This window comes from Macaca nemestrina, chromosome 3 (assembly GCF_043159975.1).
Source record: "Macaca nemestrina isolate mMacNem1 chromosome 3, mMacNem.hap1, whole genome shotgun sequence".
NCBI classification, from domain to species: domain Eukaryota; kingdom Metazoa; phylum Chordata; class Mammalia; order Primates; family Cercopithecidae; genus Macaca; species Macaca nemestrina.
Window position 1 is genome coordinate 103,157,753 of NC_092127.1, and position 20,206 is coordinate 103,177,958.

At 38.3% G+C, this 20,206-nt stretch overlaps 1 protein-coding gene across 7 annotated transcripts in view; it reads right to left on the minus strand.

Moving 5' to 3' along the window:
* Positions 1-5,438: 5,438 nt before the first annotated feature.
* Positions 5,439-20,206, minus strand: part of LOC105479670 (Rho GTPase activating protein 24) — a 531,861-nt gene continuing 517,093 nt past the window's right edge. For all 7 annotated transcript variants that reach the window (XM_071092610.1, XM_071092608.1, XM_071092611.1 and 4 more), the window contains 2 exons: positions 16,265-17,342; positions 5,439-11,506 (listed from right to left, as the gene is read on the minus strand). In XM_071092610.1, coding sequence (XP_070948711.1) covers positions 11,263-11,506; positions 16,265-17,342 — 1,322 coding nt within the window. In that variant the 3' untranslated portion in view covers positions 5,439-11,262. The remainder of the gene's footprint in view (positions 11,507-16,264; positions 17,343-20,206) is intronic.

Genomic DNA, 20,206 nt, shown 5'->3' on the forward strand with positions numbered 1-20,206 from the left:
CTCACCTTGGGTCAAGAGTGTGTGATATGAATATGACCATGTAGAAATCTGTGTTTTCATTTGACACTGGTTTCTCCTAAAAATGACCTTCATTTCTGTCTGCAGATACTAGTTGGATATCCGCAATTCAGTAATTTCTTTTTAAGGTATAAAATCAATGAAGAAAAAAAAGATCATCTTTTGGGGGGCATTAGGTAAGTAGAGCAGGGTTAAATTTCCTAGATTAATTATCAGATTCCTATTCATTTTAACTATTTTCCAAGAGAAAAGGCAAAAGCCTTTGTTTATCTACATGATATCCAACTTTACTATCTCAAACTCCCTGGAGAATTAAAAATATATGTTGTTTTGTAGTTGGATGAAGAGGTCACTGCACTTGCATTAGTTTGCTTTGCAGTGTCTGAACAATGTTGAAGAGTGGCCCTTCTATTCTGTAAATAATATTTTATTTGACCAATTAACTATTAGAAAGCCTGGAAGATAAACATACACATTATTTTGAGTTATCACATTTATCCTTTTACCTAGATCCTGTTGGAAGAGAGAAAGCAACAGCCTTTTGTTATCTCTGCAACAGCATCTATCCCAGTTTAAATCACAAATCCTTACTCTCTTTTAAAGAAGTCCAGCAAAGATACCTAAAAATACCCACAGTAATAAGAAGGGAAATTGCATTCCACAAGATTATTGCTCATAAAGAGTCAGAAGGAGTTATTGGTGCATTCCTGATACCATAAATGGTTACTGAACATTTGGTATTTTTGACCAAGTTCACAGTAAGAAGAAAAAAGGGTCTTGGACTCGCTTTTCTTGAAGATTTCTTTTGGAGCAACCAACCTAGAAGGATGAATCTGCTTGCCAATAACAACACTGGGTCACAGCCAAGGCAGAGGTTTTTGACATTGCCAATTCATCACGGTGATGTTTCGTATTTGTAACATATCTTTTCTCCACGGATGTTGAAAGGCATACTTGGATGACATATGCTAATAGTGAAACACACTGAAAGTCCCACCATCACAGATCACTTTATGTTGGGAACCACTCTATGTGGCAAGTCATCTGTCCCAGTTCCAGACTAAATTTCAACTGCTCAACCATTTAGATCATTGTAGTCTGTTTAAGGCACTAAAAATGTGCTGTAGAAATTTATATTTCTCAGACACATGAAATGTGATGACACATCCATCAACAAGTCAAACACTCCTTTGAAATTTTCTACCTTATGTCAAATATTTCTTTCTTTTAAAGGCTTTCCTATCCTGGTATAAAACCCAACATAAAATAATTTTAGGGAATTTAAGGAATTCAAATTTCACTTCATGGAGTACTTGGCTTTATTTCTTCACTGAACTTCTAGTAATGTTCTTCACCTGATCTTGTCTGCAGTGTTTAGACAAGAGTCCAGATCATTTGCAACTCAAAAGCAGGTACAAAATGTTATCCATCTTAAAAACCCCTCACGTATTCCCTAGAAGAGTGTCCCACACATAATTTGCCTTCCATTAACACTTGTGAACACATCCTGGTGAAAATATTGTCTATGAACAATTATACCAAAAAATCAATTTTTATAATGCAAATAATATTTTACATGCACCAAGAGGATTCATAATATTAAAGTATTTCTTTTATAAAAGGAAGGTTTTCAGAAAGCGATGGCCTATTCCTTCAATGTTAATATATTGCAAACTTGGATTTGGTGTAAATCAAGCCCTAAGAATACTGCTCTGAATTTCTAGCTTAATTTCTGAGCGACATTCTAAAGCAGTTCATTAATTTATTTCAAAAACATTTCTTGGACACTTCGGTGTAGGAGATATATATTGCATGGTCCTTAACCTAAAAAATTCAGTTAATAAATCTTTGTTTAAAAAAACTAAAGCAAATATTTTTATTTCGTTTATTTACTATCTTTTTACATATGTATTTAAATTAGTGGTGTGACTTGCATGAGTCCATTTTTATTATTTGCTTAAAGCAATGAAACAAGGAGTCTGCCTCTTTCAATGGTCTCATTTTGTCTAATTATATCAGTATACTTCATGAATCAGCATAAGAGGACTTTGAATATTTTCCATTACATTATAAGAGATGAAACTACTTTTAAAAATTATTTAAAATTTAAAATTTATTTTTAAAATGCATGGATGTTCTTTTCTGCATTGCAGAAAATTTGCTTTGATATATGGTTCCTTTGAGAGCTATTGGACCTGGATGCTGACTGAGTGTGGGGCTTGTACTTTCAGCCTCACAGTCTCCAAATTAGCAAATGGTATCACAATGGGTACTGAAGCTTCTTATATGAAGCCAAATCTTTGGAGTCTGTTCAGTCTCTGGGTGACTGTTGGAACCCTAAAATAACTTAAAGCAGAATTTGGTCATATATTTTTTTTTTCCTAACTGAGGACATCCCTGAACATCTGAACCAGAAATTTGACATAGAGCTGTAAATATTCACTCATTCATTCATGCAACAAATATTTATTTATCAAGCACATCAATCATCCAAGGACTGTGCTAGGTACACATAGCTGTGAGGAAGTCAGCAAATCTGCCTTCACTTGGTCTGCATTCTAGTGGAGAAGTCAGAGGTAAGTACGAAGACCACAAAGCAACTTAAATAAGGTGTGAAAGGGATGCTATTTTAGACAATGGTCAAGGCAAGTCTCTCAGAAGAGGTGATAAGTGCTCACAGACCTGATTAAAGTGAGACAGTGAGTTATTGACATGGAGAAGGGCGTTTCAGACTCTGAAGAGAAAGCAAGGGCAGGCTCTGGAAGCAGAGCTTGCTTATATACACGAGGAGAGGCAAAGAGTCTTGTGGATAAAGCAGAATGAACAAGAGAAAGTGGGATTGTAAATGAAATTGGAGAGAGAAGCAGGGGTCAGATCATGGCAAGATCTTGAGATTTTATTCTAAATATGGGAAATGGTGGTTAGATCCGAGAAAGGAAATGATATAAGCTAAATTTTCTTTTTAAAAGGATTCCTTTGGCTACTGAGTAAAGAGGAATCTCAGGAAGAAAGATTAGAATGGGAACAAAAAATCCATTGTAGGATAAAACATTAATCCAGGAAGACATGATAGGGCTTAGACTAGGAAACGGAGATGCTGAGAAGGATTTGAATTCTGGACCTATTGTGAAGGCAGAGCTGACATGATTTGCTGGTAGATTGATATTGTGATATGAAAGAAAGAGATCAGAAATGACTCTAGATTTTTTTTTACCTAAACCATGAAGTAAATGATAGTACAGTTGACAGAGATGGTGAACCATGGGTTAGAAGAACACTGGGGAGAAAATCATGTTTGTTTTTGGAATGTCAGTTGGAGATGTTTATTAGATGTCCCAGTGGAGGCCGGGCACGGTGGCTCACGCCTGTAATCCCAGCACTTTGGGAGGCCCAGGCAGGCGGATCATGGGGTCAGGAGATCGAGACTATCCTGGTTAACATGGTGAAACCCCGTCTTTACTAAAAATACAAAAAATTAGCCGGGCGTGGTGGTGGGCACCTGTAGTCCCAGTTACTCGGAGGCTGAGGCAGGAGAATCGTTTGAATCCGAGAGGCAGGGGTTGCAGTGAACCGATATCGAACCACTGCACTCCAGCCTCAGTGACAGAGTGAGACTCTGTCTCAAAACAAAACAAAACAACACTGCAACAACAACAACAACAACAACAAAAATCCAAGTGGAGTAGCAGGAGCGTCTTGTAAGCTGGAGTTAAAGGAAGAGGTTGAGCTGAAACAGAAATCTGAGAAAAATCAGCTTATAAATATTATTAAAAGCCATGAATCTGTAGGAGCCCACTGAAAGACAGCACAGTTAAAGAAGAGAAAACCAAAGATAGAAATGCCTCTCACTCCCACGTACAGACATCAGAAAACAGGAGGGTATTCCAGAATGTTCAGTGAGGTAGAGGGAAAACCAGGAGTGTGCTGTCCTGGAAACCAAGTAAAGAAGGTGTTTCAAAAGTGAGGGAATGGGCAGGAGAGGAGTGTTACTGAGAAGCTGAGTAAAATGGGAACTGAAGATTCACAGTTGGACTAAATCTGTTTGAAGGTCATTGATGACCCCAATGAGAGCAGTTTCTATGCAGTCTTGAGCAAGAAAAGAGTAACTCGAGTGAGTTCAAGAGGACATGTGAAGTGAAGAAGTAGAAATGGATACAGAAAATTCAGAATATTTTTTTAACAAAGTACAGCAGAAGAATGATGTAAAAGTTGGAGATAAATGTGAGATTGAGATAATTTTTTAGAAGCTAATATAGCATGGGTAATAGTGTTGGTGGGGCCAAGACAGAAATAGCAAAATTGATAATGCAAAAGAGAAAGGGGTATTTATTTGATAGAGTAACATGCTTGCAAAGGCTGGAGGGATGGGCTCCAGTACATGGGCAGAGGCACTGGTCCTGCACAGTAATTGTAGCAGGAGGTGAGGTGGTGTGCACAGAGGCAGGTATTTTGGGAATATGGTGATGTGATGGGCATAAGTACGTACTCTTGTGGTTTTTTTGTCTCAGTAAAAATAGAAGTAAGATTGTCAGTTGAGAATGAAGAGAAGAGTTTATGGAAGTTTGAGAAGTGTGAAATTGACCTTGGAAACTGTGAAAATAAGTTACTGGACAGTAATGAAAACCATGTGAGCCATCGTTATATAAATACAAAGGAACACAGGTCAACATGGTGGTCTTTTGTCCTACAGTCATGTTTAGTTCTTTTAGGCACAGGTTAAGAGTAAGAAAAGACTAGTTTTAGTTTTATAGAGTTGCATTTTGTTTATTTTTAATTCTCAAATGAGTAGCACAGTGCTGGGTGAGTAGATAATGGGATTTGGGCATGGGGGCAAGAGAATAATCATGACAAGGAACCACAGAAGCTAAGCCGGTCAAGGAGGAGAGTAATGAAATGGGGGATGACAGTCAGTGAAAACTTACCAAGTTGGAGTGATGGTGCTAAGTAAGGGTAGTGACTAGAGAGAGAAGAAGAGATGACCACAGCGTGGCATGCTTGAAATGGAACTGTTGGCGATGCCCGCAATTAGTCATGACACAGTACGTGGTATAACCATGAGTGTGGTGGCTGATGTTCAGGCAGTGGCAGAACAAGATTTTCAAAAGTCATCAAGGAACTGAATGGCCAAGATGGTGAATGGAGTATGAGTGGGGAGGGTGAATGGGTTAGGTGCTAGAATATTCAGTCAATGATAAGGAGAGATGTGCTTGTAAGAAGGTCATTAGAGAGGAAGAAGGATCAAAGGTCTGAAAGTAGCTGCAAATAGCAAAGCAAGGTCTGTTTCCCCTTCAGGCCAATAATATGCAGGTTGCAGGAGAGGAAAACAGCTGGGCTTGAGAGAGAGGTCTGCAGGGAAAGTGGCGTCTTCAGGAGGCAACCATTATTCAGAGAAGAGGACATAGGTGATGACAGCTGTAAGATCTAGAGGGGATAATGGAAAAGTCTTAGGCAGGGGGAACGCATTGGAGATAGAAGCAAATGAGAGAATACACTGGGCAATATGGGGATAAGCAAATAGATGAAGGAAAAATGGCATGGGAACTTGGACTATTTTGGCAACAGGTAACCAGCGATGAGAGCAAGATGGCATGACCCTGGGGATCACTTCAGTGTGGTGCATAATTAATCTAGTGAATCATGAGGGGGCAGGGAACAGGGAATGGGAGTGTGGAGAAGAGAGCGCTGGGATGGACGTCCTCTATTCACAAGAACGGGTGGGATGATCAGGGCCTCCCACAGAGGTAAGAGACAGTTTTGCTCAAAGAAAATGATGCCAGTTTGGTTTGCCCCTTAACAATTCAGTGTTCTCCTGTTGCCCTTACTTTCTACTTAAGAAAAGGCTGCCTCACTGTGGCTTATCCCTCAAGAGGCCATACAGACAGCAGCTATACAGAAGTTCATAAATAAAGAGTATCATTCAGCCCTGGACCTGAGCCACAAATGGTGCTTTAAAAACCACACTTTTCATCAGCTAAACTTTTTACTCAAAGATCTACAGTAGTTTCAGTAGATTTTAGCTGCCTGGGGAACTGTTAGTTCTCCAAGTCACTTCAGAGCAAGATGCCCTTAAGCTGGGCAGTTCTAACTTGCAACTCATTCCCCACTTGTGCAGTTAAGAAGACTACTAAGAGAATAATGAAACAGACCTTTGGGACCCACAGTTCCAGCACTCCTTTCCTGTAGTTTGTGAGTTCAAACAAGGCAAAATGTTTCCAGCTCTGGATGCTTTCTTTGAATAAGAGAGTAGAAGCCACGTGGGTACTAAGTGTTTTCAGGTCTCATGGTGTGCTGCTAAAGTGTTATGCACAATGCCATCTTGATGGCATGAACTGGGTAGGTCATGCTTATTTTATTGAAAAGACTCCCTAGGGTCTGCCATGAAGGCACATTTGCCATGCTGTTCCATAGGCTAGGAAGGCCCCTTACAGAAACTGCAGCTCTGTCTCATGACTTCCTACTCGTCTTTCAGGACTCACACCAAAGTCATGGCTCTGCAGTGCTCTCCTCAGCTTCACCTTTATGGTCTCTTTAGTTTCTTCTATAGCACATCATATAACGTGACAATAACTAAATTTATGTACCCAGGAGGACCTAGTTCATAGCACTCAGTTTAGTCATCATAGCCCTTAGAAACATTCATTGTATTTTATCCGACACCTTTAACACCCAACATCATCTTCAGTGTAGACATGCATAGAGTTGATGAAGGACAGTTATACGTAGTTGTTTAGACATGATTTTCAGATCATGGATGTAATTGCACCATCTCAGAAAGAAAGAGTGGTTTGGGTTACTTTCCTTGCCATCAATCCCTGGTAGATTATCTGGGAACAGATGAACTTAAGAGTCTCTGAGACCAAGATATAATTATATCCTGTGCTGGTGACCATGATACTTTTACTGCTGGTCAAATCCCTGAGGCCAGAGCCTTGCTATGTTCCTTAGAAGCTGAAACACTCTTTCAATAGAAATAATTTGAGGGCTGATAGTTTCTATTTAGTGAGCATTTACCATGTCCCAGGCACTCTGCTAATCCCTTCATCTACTGTACTACATTCCTCATAAAAATATGATAAGGGAGGAACTATTAACCCTACTTCCAGAAAAAAAAAAAACAAATTTAGGCTTATATATATTACATAACTTAAGTTCATAAAGCTATGAGGTGGCAGAGCGGGGTTTGAACCCTGGTCTTAGATTCCAAAACTCATGCATGTGGTACTCTAATCAGAGTGCAGCTCTGCAGTGTAAGGAACACTGGGGTTTGTGGAAAGCATCACATTCTTTAATGCTCTCCTGAATCCTCAAGATGTTGTAATTATATCAATAATATAAACTACCCAGCCTGGGAATGATTTTTTGAAGGACATCCCAGCTTGAGAATCAATGGGAATAATTACTTAAACTCTACTTAGAGTTTTTAGTCATTTCATAATGTTACATGTAAAATCATGTTTCAGCGGAACTGACATCATAGGTAATTCGGTCTTAAATGTTCTCCAAAGGATACCCAGACATCTAGTTTGAATAGCGATGCTAACACAGTAGGCTCCACATCTGCAAGCAAATCCTTTATCCTGAGTTTATAACTTAAGATTCATTTTAATTACCTAAATAGTTTTAAGAGGCACATACAGGCTGCAGCAAATGAAATCTTGATATTACCTAACTACTTTGTATCCTTATTGATTTCCAATTTATTCTTATGTTAATTACAATTAATATTGTCTAGGCTTTTTGTTTAACTAATGGAAATCCAGATGAACATGCTGCTCGTGGTATCCATTGATTAGTGCCATCATCACTGAAATTGACAATTAAAATTGACAATATCATCCCTCAAATATTACAGGCCACATAACATATGTGTGTGTTTGTGTGCATTGCATTCCCAAAAATTACTGCAAACTCACTGTGCTGGCAGTCTCTTTGGCATAAGGCATGAAGGGATTTAAGAGCAAGAAGATACAATCCTGGCCTCTTACGAAGCTCCATTTATCAATGGAGTTATCAATGGAGTTATCAATGGAGCAAAGTGACAGGCACTGGGATAAGCATATTACATACCACCATTAACCACGGCAACATCCCTACTTTGTTGGCGTTATTATCTCCAGCTTGTAGATGAGATCAGACAAGTCAAGTTACATGGTATTGCCACGTATCTTGCATAAGGCATGTTGAGAGGCAGATTTAGGTTTGAATGGCTCCCAATTTTCTGTTATTTCCACTTCACCACTCACCCTCCTAAATTGTTTATTATTTGGTGAAGAAAATAATCCAATGTGGGAAAGACAGAAAGATATATATGCAAATTGGGGCACAAAAAGCAACTAACACTGCTTTGAGATTCTGGGAAGCTTCATGAGGAAACTGACATTGATTTGGCTCTTAAAGGATGTTTGGAGTGTGCCAGCTAGAAGGAAGGCATCAAGAAGGACACAGCAATAGCAAGTGGAAAGTTCTAGAGGCATGAAATGGTATGGCAGGTGCGGTGTGAAGTGGTAGGAGACAAGAATGAAACTGGAGGTAGGGCCTTTTACACTATGTGAAGGGCTTTGTCCTGGGCAAGTGACAGTCATCATATGTAATTAGCAAGATCAAGCTTTGGTCAAACGAATAATTTCAAAAAGGTAACCTGCAAAGGACAAAAGTCCAGGAGAGATGCTGGAACAAAAGGCGCTGGGTAGGATGCCTTCATCAAAAGGTAAGGGAAAAGTGGTTAAAGAGAGCAGATTAAAAAGGCAAAGATGAGTGGAACAGACTAGCTGGTGAGCAAATTTATGAGTGAAGAATGAGGTAGAAAAGAAAAATATGAGTTGGCTGGGCGCGGTGGCTCGCGCTTGTAGTCCCAGACAAATTAAGTGACCCGTCATTGCCATGCATCCTGCATAACTTTTGGGAGGCTGAGTGGGGCAGATAGCTTCAGCCCAGGCATTTGAGACCAGCCTGGGCAATATGGTGAAACCCTGTCTCTACAAAAAAATACAAAAATTAGCTGGGCATGGTGGCATATGCCTGTAGTTCCAGCTACTTGGGAGGATGAGGTGGGAGGATCACCTGAGCCTAGGGAGGTCAAGGCTGCAGTGAACCATGATCACACCACTGCACTCAAGACTGGGTGATAGAATGAGAGAGTGAGACTGTCTCAAAAAAAAAAAAAAAAAAAAGAAAGAAAAGGAAAAAATATGAGTTAACATTTATGGAGTCCTTTTTGTATTTTACTAGCAGCTGTGCTCAGCCTAACCCAAGCTATCTCATTAAGACCACATAACAACTCTATGGGAGTATTATTTTTATTATTCCAATTGCACAGAGGAAAAATAAGTTATGCATGGAAGGTTCAGTAGTAACAGCTGGCAAATTGTAGACCACTGGAATCCAAGCAGTTTGAATGAATATCTTTGTGTTTTACTAGTACATCATATAGCTTTCTGGATGAGTCTGAAGTTTTTATCAACTATGATAAGGACTAGAAATAGGTGAAAAGATATGAAGGGAGAGTTATTAAGATCAATTTTCACATTTTGAGTTTGAATTTCCTATCGTGTTTCCAGGTGGAAGTAACTGGTTAAATAATTGAAAGACAGAGAAAAGGGAATTAAAGAAGTTATTGCTATAAAGGTACTGGTTGATACCATAGGACCACAGACACTTGCTCAGTGGGAGGGTAAAAATAAAAGCAAGACAGTGGCAAGGATGACAACAGTACAGACCACTTTCCCTCTTGAAAATAAATAAGCACATGCAAGCATTCAACCTTCAAACAACGCAAACCCCATAAACTCGAGTATGCAGTCTTTATTTCTTATTTTGACTTTTGTAACTTTCTGTTCTACTATGAGAAAGATTATTTGCCTGGCTTCTCAAAACCATTGTCTTATTGTGAAGAACTGTTCTCCCAAAACTCTAGCTCCAAAGAGCCCTGAGTTTTTCTAGAAAATTAGCATTGCTGAGGTTCCCATATTTGCCAAAATTGGAACTTTAGGCATTCATCTTTTAAAATTATTGTATATTTTCAACAGGAAACACTGATACTGTCAAAATTAGAAGCAAAACAGTTTGTTCCTTCCAAACTTTTCTTCTTCTCCTCCTGCACCCTGGCCCCCTCCCACCAGCTTCTTGCTGCAAACCAACTTTGCCAACTGTAGTAGGGAGAGAATCCCAGATGGCAATAGCCTGAGTGAGAAAAAAATGTCACTACATGACACATACTCTAGCAGTTTCACTCAGAGGGAAACAGTAATACCATTTCACTGCTGGTATTCTAAAGTGCCATTGTTGGGAGGTGGGAGAGGTTTGAGTGGGAGACAGGTGCTCACGTGGGCATGGTTTAGCAAGCATTGTTTCCCAATTCCTAAGTAGCAGGAAGAATTCCTCTACAGCTATCCAGCAGTTAAAGAGATTTAGTCCAGAATGACAGAGTAATTCAAAGCCTGAATGGTTAAACGCCATTGTTTACCATTTTTTTCTTCTCTAAGGAGCATCCTGCATTGGTGATGCACACCAAGGATCTGGCAAGGTAGACAGTGGGCCTCAGAAAGGGACTTTCTCATGGAGTCTCAAAGTTCCTATGTCAAATCGTCTGGCAAAGGCAAAACTGAGTGATGCCAGGGGAAGAATTTTAAAAGCAGCTCAAAGGTTCCTGGTGATTCGACTGTATTTTTATAAAAAAAGTATTTACATTTCTCTTTTTGGTCATGACAAAGTCTATTGGCACAAACAGCACAGCCACGAAGTATTCTTCTGATTTTAATAACTCATATATTTTTATATATATATATTTATATTTTTGCTTATCTTCATTTCCTCAGCAAAAAGGGAAATAAAAATATTGATCTATAAAATAAGCTGATGATAACACAATGCCAAAAATAGCTTATGTTAAGTGCAAGGGGTGAAGCTTGAAAGCAAGCTAAATTGCAACAACATATTGATTTAACATTTTAAATACAAGACTTGCAATAAAATAATTCTTGAAATATGCTTCTCATTTTTAGTTGACTTTTGAAAAACTACTCTATATACACATATCCAGTTGTAACACTTGACAGTAGCATTATGGGGCATGACATAACTTTGGTACACATTGCAGATATGGATGGTTAATGTCTGTAAATGATAGTCCTTCACCAGTTAGACTTCTGTACATCCAGGTGACCAGCCACCTGGTTCTAAGTCATATCCCACCAGAATCCCTGGAGTCCTTGCCAGAGCCATTGGAGACGGCAGGCGAAAGCAGGCTCACTGGATCCATATTGTGTTTCCTCTCTCGGTTCTCCTGGGTTCCACTGTCAGTTCTCCAAATGTGGAAAAAAACTGCTCCATTTCTTTCTGTAGCATGTCATTTCTTTTCTCAGCATCTTCTTTTGCTCGCTCGGCATTTCGCATTTTTATTTCTATCATTGTGAACTTTTTCCTCTCCTGATCCAGTTCATCATGGAGGCTCATCATTTCTGTTTCCAAAGTCAAGTTTCGCTGTTCTAAGCTACAGAGGATGTGGGGGTGGGGGTGGGAGGGGGGCGGGCGGGGAGGCAAGAGTAAGAGATAAAGTGATTTTATTCACTTGAAATGCAAGAGGCATACAAATATTTTCTAAACTCTATGATGCTTAGGAAATTGGAATAAAGCCCTTTCAATGATTTAAAAGATGTAATTTTGTTTTATTATTTTACTATTTGCTAAGACGATTTACTGTCAGTTTAGTAATTAGTCCCAAGGCCTCTCTTGTAAGCAGCTGTCATTTAATAGAAAATAAGTGAATGCCAGCACAGAGAAACGAGTGACACATGCTGGAGAGAAGAGACAGAAAGCTTCCTGGACGTTAAATTGTAAACTTGACTATACTAAATGCAGCGGGGAAGTCTGATAAAGTTGAAAAAACAAAACAAAACAAAACAAAACAGGGGGCCATAACATTTGCTTTCTATAAAAGGAAAAATAGTGACAGGAAAATGTCATTGTTGGTTAAGTTCACCGCTAAGAATGGGGTTTTTGGAAGCATATAGAGTCCCATCTTGTAAAAGAGTACCCAGAGTAGTGAGCTTACATTGATACGAGAGGTAAAGATCACACGTGTTAAATAAGCACTGCATCTTATATTTTGTAAAAATAAAGCCCATTCCTTGCTATCCCCAATTCTCACTGCTTCCCAAGTTATTAATATAGCTTAGGACATAGGTAGTTTATATCTGTATAAATTGATAGTTGTTTTGTACAGCTGTATTAATAGCTTTTGGATAATTGTAGAATTCACAGTAACGTCTTTAAAAACAGAGACTGTTTTCTCCATAACCACTAGGATCCAAATCTTACACATACATTATTCAAAAGAGGTGTATTTTGGTCATGGCTGACTTTTTAATTTCTCCTGTTCTGAGCAAAAGTCCTGTGGGACTCATTCAAATTTACCAAGCCAGCGAAATTTGAAAGATTAATGCACGTGTAGCTCTCAGAAATCTGATTATTTTAATAACAATTTTAAAATTAAAATCTCAATTATATTTCTACTTTGAAAAATTTGATCCCCACGTGTTCATATTTCACCCAGATAATAAGAACATTTAAAAATTAATCTTCCTTCTCTTTGTAAGCAACTAGAATTTTAAAAATATAATACTTCATATTTTGTAATCTTACATCATTTAGAAGGCTATTTTAAACATATGACCATATTTTTACCTGAAAATTTGGTACTATGCTGGTTGCCACTCAGAATTATTCTACAATGTATTCTCTTTGCTTTCCAAAGCTATTTTAGAGCCAAAATGTTGGAAGAACTTGAAGTTGAAATACTGAGAAAGACAACCGTTACAAAACAATATATTGACACATTTGCATGTATCAGGTGCTTGTGTGAAACTTCCAGGAATGAAAAGGACTAAGTTGAATACAGAAGAAATTCCTCCCAACGTAAACATTTAAAAGTGCTGGAAAATTTTTAAGAAATATATTTTAAAAATACATAATCAAGGTTAAAATAAAAGAGCGGCTCCAGGTATCAGAACCAAGGAAGAAACTGAAATATAGAACAACAAGTAGAAGCACACGAGGGCTATTAGTCTTGGATAGAGGCCACAGAGCTTGGGGCTAGGATATCCTTTTTCACATGAGGACAGAAGATGAGGCCTCCAGTATTAAGCAGGCAGAAAACTACAAGTAATTTAACTGAGAGCTTGGAACATCAACTGTTTTTATGAAGAAGAGACTACAAAATCTCTAATCATGGGCCTGGGGAAGTATCAGAATGGAATTAGCACATCAGAGTATTAGTAAGCTACAAACCAGGTCTGAGAAAAGTTACCTAGAATGCCTCAAAAATGATAATTATAGAAATTTAATATGGGGAAAAAGAAGTTAACAAAGAAGGAGGACAGATTAACAAGGTCAAACATATCTTAATAAGGGTTCTGGAAAGAGAAAATTGAGAAGGTGGGGAGATGAAATAGACAAAAAGATGATGAAAAAAAATTCCAGAATTGTAAAGATGTAAGTTGTTAGATCAAGTGATGAAACAAAGTTTGAAAGTTAAATAAGGGAAAAGACATATCAGGAAGTTACTAATCAAAGGAAGATGGTATGACAATATTAATATCAGAAAAAAACGGACTTTAAGGTAAAAAGCATTATTATAATGAAAAATAAGCACTAATGAATGATAAAAGGATCAATTCTTCAGGGAGGTATGAATAACTCTAAACTTCCATGCACCTAGTAGTAGTCTCAAATTGTTCAATATAAAATATGACGAAGTTATAAAAAGAAACTGATAAACTCAGAATACTGCTAAGAAATTTTTAAATATCTTTCTCAAAAATTATAGATCTAGCTGATAAAAATGAGGAGAAATGTAGAAGCTTTGAATAGCCTGATTAACAGACTTGAGCTCTTGGTCATATATAGAATCCCAATCCAGTAATAAGGGAATAGTTTAATAGACCAAATGATTAATATCATTCAGATGAACGTCTCTGATCACAATACAATATTTTCTAAGAAAATTAAGTTAGAAATTGGCTGAGTACAGTGGTTCACGCCTGTAATCCCAGCCCTTTGGGAGGCTGAGGTGGGTGGATCATTTGAGGTCAAGAGCTCAAGACAAGCCCAGCCAACATGGTGTAACCCCCATCTCCACAAGGAAAAAAAAAATTAGCCAGGCATGGTGGCACACATCTGTAATCCTAGCTACTCAGGAGGCTGAGTCAGGAGAATCACTTCAACCTGGGAGGCAGAGGTTGCAGTGAGCCAAGACTGCATCATAGCACTCTCCAGCCTGGGCTACAGAGTGAGACTCTGTCTCTAAATAAATAAATAAATAAATAAATAAATAAAAGAAAAAAGAAAAAAGAAAAAAGAAAGAAAGAAAAGAAAGAAAAAGAAACCAATTTGGAGAGGGAAAAAGAACACATCTTTCAAAACTAAAAACCATATATCTCATTGATTGATAATTAAAATATTATCTATCTGTCTACCTACCTCCTATTTATTTACCTACTATCTATCCATCTATCCATCCATCCATCCACCCTTAATACCTGTGGGGTAAAGCTATAAAGGAATTTAACATATATCTCATTGATAATTAAACAAAGTAAAATATTATCAATCATCTATCATCTGTCTATCCATCTACCTACCTATCTATCCATCCATCCACCTTCAATGCTTGTGGGGTAAAGTTACAAAGGAATTTAAAGAAAAATGAATAACTCTAAACAGAAATGATCAAAATTTAGCCAGAACAGTTAACTTTCTATAATTTCATGGCTAGGCCACGAGCGGTCCCCCACCCTACCCTACTGCAGACCTCTCCCTTGACCTGTCACGAGGGTAAGAATGTGACAGTGAAATGGCCCATTGAGATGACCTCTATTGGGAGGTTCTATCAGCTTATCAAAATTTCTGAAATATACCATAGATCTCAGAACAAATATGCATCGGCAACATCCTCAGAAATGAATGTATCCATCAGCAAATTCATAATGATAACTTTTTTCTTTTTCTCCTACATTTAAGGTGTGACCCCTTGCCTCAAAATATAAGCTTCCCAGTGTGAAATGCTAATTTATCATCATGGATTAGCAGTAATTCAGAATTCCAATACATAGTGGTTCCAAAAACTACATTCAGAAAGAATAGTAACCCTTTAAGATGATGACCCTATATTTTTATTTAAATCTCCTGTCATTCTGCATTGTATAGAAAAATTCAAACCAGAACTCCACTCGGTGAAATTTACCAAAAGAATACTTTCCATGGAAGTAATTTTTCAATCTCATTTATAAGTACTATTTTTTAGTATTTATTTTGCCATAGCTTCTGAAAGTATGTTATCTTTTTGTCTGATAACTGATAAATGAATAGGAAACATGCTAAGGTAAATTAAAGCCACCATAACAACTGACTGAGGATCCTAGCACACCATGGAGGAAGGGTTGCCCAAATCACACAGCCTGAAACTGGGACTAAGACTGCTAGAATAGCTACTCCTACTTTGATCACTTTATGAGAAGATGCACATTGATATAATTAGGTTTTAGCATAATTGCCTCTTTATAAATCGTAGTTTTTCTTCCTCATTTAGGCTCAGTCTTCCAATGTTCATGTGAACACACTTCACGTCACCCCTCTTCTCAAAAATCTCCATGGATTTCTATCTCAGAGTAAAAGTCAAAGGCTGAAAATGAGCCTGTCAATCCTCTGTCACCTGGCTCTTATGGCCTCTCTGAGCTCATCTGAATCCTCAGGGTCTGGAACATAGACTGGCAGATAGAAGTCACTCTCTCAACATTCAATGATTGAAAGAATAAACATGGAGGTTTATTTACTTCTACTTTTATTTTTACCCTAGTTTCATCCTTCTCTTGTTAGTGAAAACTAACAGCCTCCTAACGCTCTGTCCATCTCCTCACAGCCCCTCTCCTTCCAACCCTCTAATGCAAATCTATCTATTTAATAATAATCAAAGATGATATTTTTGAGCCTATTCTGTACCAGGAAAATATTCAGTCACTTCTTATGTGCTTTTGAGGTAGATACTACTAGTATTTAAATTGTTTACATTAGGGAATCAAAGCTCACAGAGATGAAGCTAACTTGCACAAAGTCACAAAGCTCATAAATGGTGGAGTGAACTTGGGTTTGTTTGACTTTGGAGCCAGCATATGTCACCCTCAGTGTGATCCCATCCCACAGTAGGAGGCTACTGAACCCTCTCTGGTAGTTACGACCTCCAGATTTTCCTCACCTCTTTATCCTGGACTCATACTCTATCTTCTGTTTGGTCATTTCCTGTTTCAGGCTGGAAACTAAACTGTGCAGTGCACTGTGGTTGCTGCTGCTGTTACCAACAAATGTCTCACTGTTGTCACTGCTGCTGGTGGCACGACTACTTCGACCTCCCACACTCCTATGGTCACTTTTGCTTTCATAGTCCCTGGGGTGGGAAAGGTCTTCCTGTGGGGGCCCATCCAAAACAGGGTCCTCAAAGTTCCCCCCATAAAAGTCTTGCTCTGGACAGGTGGTGGTGGAAGAGCGACAGGAGTTGGAGTTCTCAGGGAGGGAGATTTCACAGGAGGAAGTGGACCAGGTGGCGCTGTCGATGCTCTGCTTGTCATCAAGGTTCATCATGGAGAACTGTTGATGGACGTTATCGTAGGTGGACAGTCTGTTGTGCTGGCCTGACTCTCCAGCTTGTTCTTTCTGCTTGTTATCCCTCAGGGTCACATAGCCATTTGGCAGCCAGCTCATGTTTCGTCCATTTGCAGGGTTCCCGTGTGTGTCGCTGTTCAAAATGCCCATGCGCACCGTTCCATTCTGTACACTGTGCGTGCCCATTTTGGTACCAGATCCCTTCAGTGAAGAGGTCCTTCTAGACTGTAGGCTTCCATTGGGGGTGGTTTGCGCTTTCTCAAGACCTTCTGCATTACTGCTGCTGAAGGACCCATTGGTAACTATCCCACTACCCTTATTAAAGGCTGGGTTCTTTTTGACCATGAGAGGGGGGCTTCTAGACACATCTAGCTTGTGAACGCTGTTCCTTGGGCTGTTGGTTTTGCTGCCTGATAGAGCTGTGGGGGATCCATTGTCCATGCTGCTTCTCTGGGGAGACTCAGACTTGTCCCAGGAGCACTGCCTACCAGGGCTGTTCTTGGTGTTATTGTTCTCCTTGTTCTGTAACTGCCCCGTGGTGGCTTTCTTTTGAATTTCATTGTTGTTGTTGCTCACTCCATCTTGGGGTTTGCTTTGTAGTTCTGCATCTTTGGGAAAGAGGCAATCATGTTTGCTAATCATCATTGACATCAACTGCTGGACCACCACGGTGCCTATAATTGCATAGAACATAAAGTAGCATGAGTGAGACAGTTTTTATTTATTTCTATTTCAATGTGACTCTTAAAGAAACATATTCAAGTGAAAATTCAGCAGTACCAAACCATATTTTTAACTATGATAACAGCAATAGAAGCTAAAAGAACTTGAGCATTTACTCTGTGCCATGAACTGTGTCAAGCACTTTGCTCTTGTAATTTAATTGAATTTTGAAACAAATCTATACATATATATTGTTATTATCACTGTATTATAAAGGTTCAGTAACTTGATTAAGGTTACATGTTAAGGACCAGACCCAGGGCTTGATCCCACAGTTAATCATTAAAAACCTGGGCTCTTAATCATAATACAATATTTATTACAAATTTGACATTTAATTCTGAGAAATATTTCTTAAGAGGAGGTCACTGTGACCTCTCAACTAATAATTGCCTCAAACTATCAAGATACTTTAGTGGTATCTGTAAATGGAACCCGATACAATCAGGGTGGATGCATGGTTTCTCTAATGTATCAAGATAATGAAATCCATAAGACGTTTGTTTGCCATTCAAAAGCTTTAGGGCATTTTAAGTGACATCAGCCAGAATGGTGTAGTGAAGACCTCCAAAAATCCTCTTCCCCATATAAGCAACTAGCAAAAATTTCCAGAATCAACTATTTTGGAATCCTGTAAATTAACTAATGGCTTGATGCAATCTGGAGAGTGTTTACTTAAGAAAAATGGCGGAATGTCAGTAAGAGCAGCAAGGTCTGTGGCATTTTAACTTGCTCTAATCTTACCCTCCTCTCCTTGAAAACCAACAGCCCACAATCACAAAGAAAACCAGCCATCTGGCAGCCACTGGAATGGGCAGAGCAGGGTTGGATATTAGTTAGTAAATATAGTTTCTATATAAAATACTTAAAACTTGAGATTTGGTGAAGAAAATGATGAAAAAAGGCTTTTGACAATGCAGAATTTCATTAAAACAGCAGCTAATTGAGAGGTTGTCAGGGAGTAGAAACCTGACCTGGGGCAAGACCACTTTTTAGCTTCTGGTGACACCTGGGAAATATAATTCAAAATCAGATTTTGAATAGGAAAAATCATATTGTATTCATTTATATTCTACACACTTTTCCTGCGATGATTAAAAACTTATTAATATTTTAGACTGCATATCAGCAATAAGCAAGATCTACTGCTACATCAATGTTATTCAGATTTTGAAGTTCATAAAAATTACCTGGAGATCCTGTTACAAGGAAGATTGAAATTCAGTAGGCATAGGGTGGAACATGAGATTTTGCATTATAAACCAGCTTCCAGATAACATCAGCAATAATAGAATAGTAGCGCTGGGATCATCTGGAAGCTTGAAAATTTCAGCACCCAATGCAGAGCTTCTGAATCAGAATCCTGAGGTGATTCCTGGGTGCATTACAGTTTGAGAAAACTGTAGTAGATGCAAATATTTCCCTTATATCTTCCAAATTAAATTTCTTGGAAGTCCGAAAGATAGGATTCATTTTTTTTTTTTTTTTTTTTTTCAGATGAGAAAATTGAGGGTCAGAGAGGTTAAGCTATTTGCTCAGGGCACAGAGACGATGTGATTAGGGCGAAATGTAATATTTAGTCTTATTCCAAATTATGCATTTGTCCTAGTATATTTCATCTACTGCAATTTAAAACTGTAGCAGTAATAAGTAAACTTGGGATAGTTTTAAAGATAAAACTAGATAAAGATAAATATCTATTGAATTACCATCAATCATTACAGAATTGTGAAAAAAGACTGAAAGTAACAATTCGCTGTATTACACAGCCTTCTTTTCTCTTTTAGTAATCTACGAATTTGTCATCATATTTTCCATGCATGTTAGCCATGGATCTGATAAAAAGGATTTTAGAGCAGTTAGAATAACACTGTCAAACTTGTGTACTGTGCTTGAAGACATTGTGTATTCAATGCTATTTTACTATTTGCCCATATGCAGACACACTTTTAGAAGTTTGCAGTTTCCATTATATATGACCCTGTCTAGTATTTTGGGAAAATGGGCCTTTTTCCTATCATTGGAATGTTAACATTTGAAGTATCACTGCTTCCCGTCATAGCTATGAACTCTGTGGGCGCATGTAATTAATTGAAGAGCAACATCCCTAAGGCGTCCATGATGAGTCAGTGAACAGCCATGTCAAAGTGTACTTGCCACAATTATGGAGTATGAGTGTCAGGTCCCTAGATATTTAGAAGTCTCTTTTGTATCTTGGGAAGCTTTGATTCCATCTAGTCTCTGGGACAATAAATGGCCATAGCCCCTTGTAAAGGGACTTTCTTAGAATTTTTATAGCCGTTCAGGACAGAGTAACACGGTAGTAATGATGATATGTGTACCACTAAACACACTATCATTTTTTCCTTTTGATTTGCTGTCATTTTCTTCTTAGAATACCAGTGAGGAACATGAAGCCCAGACAATGAGGTCAGAGTGGTTATAATCACCAGCCCATTCTGAAGAGTCCAAGCAGATTCTGGAGTTCCACGGTGCTACACGATCCAGCAATTCTTCCCTGAACCATATAATTTTATCCAGGTTGACTCTAAATACCACATAATTGGCACTTTCCATCATAAGCATTGGCTAAAAATTTCATTTTTCTTTTAAAAACCTAGGGACTTTAAATATAATATATAAATGCAAAAATACATGCAAATGACAGTATTCTGTGCAATATAGTTTCAATTTGTATTTTTTGCAATGAATAACTTTGTACATGTGTCATTTTGCATGTTTGAAGATATCTGTAAGATACCTGATGATTTTTGACAAATGTATATACTCCTGAAAATACCACCTAATCATGATA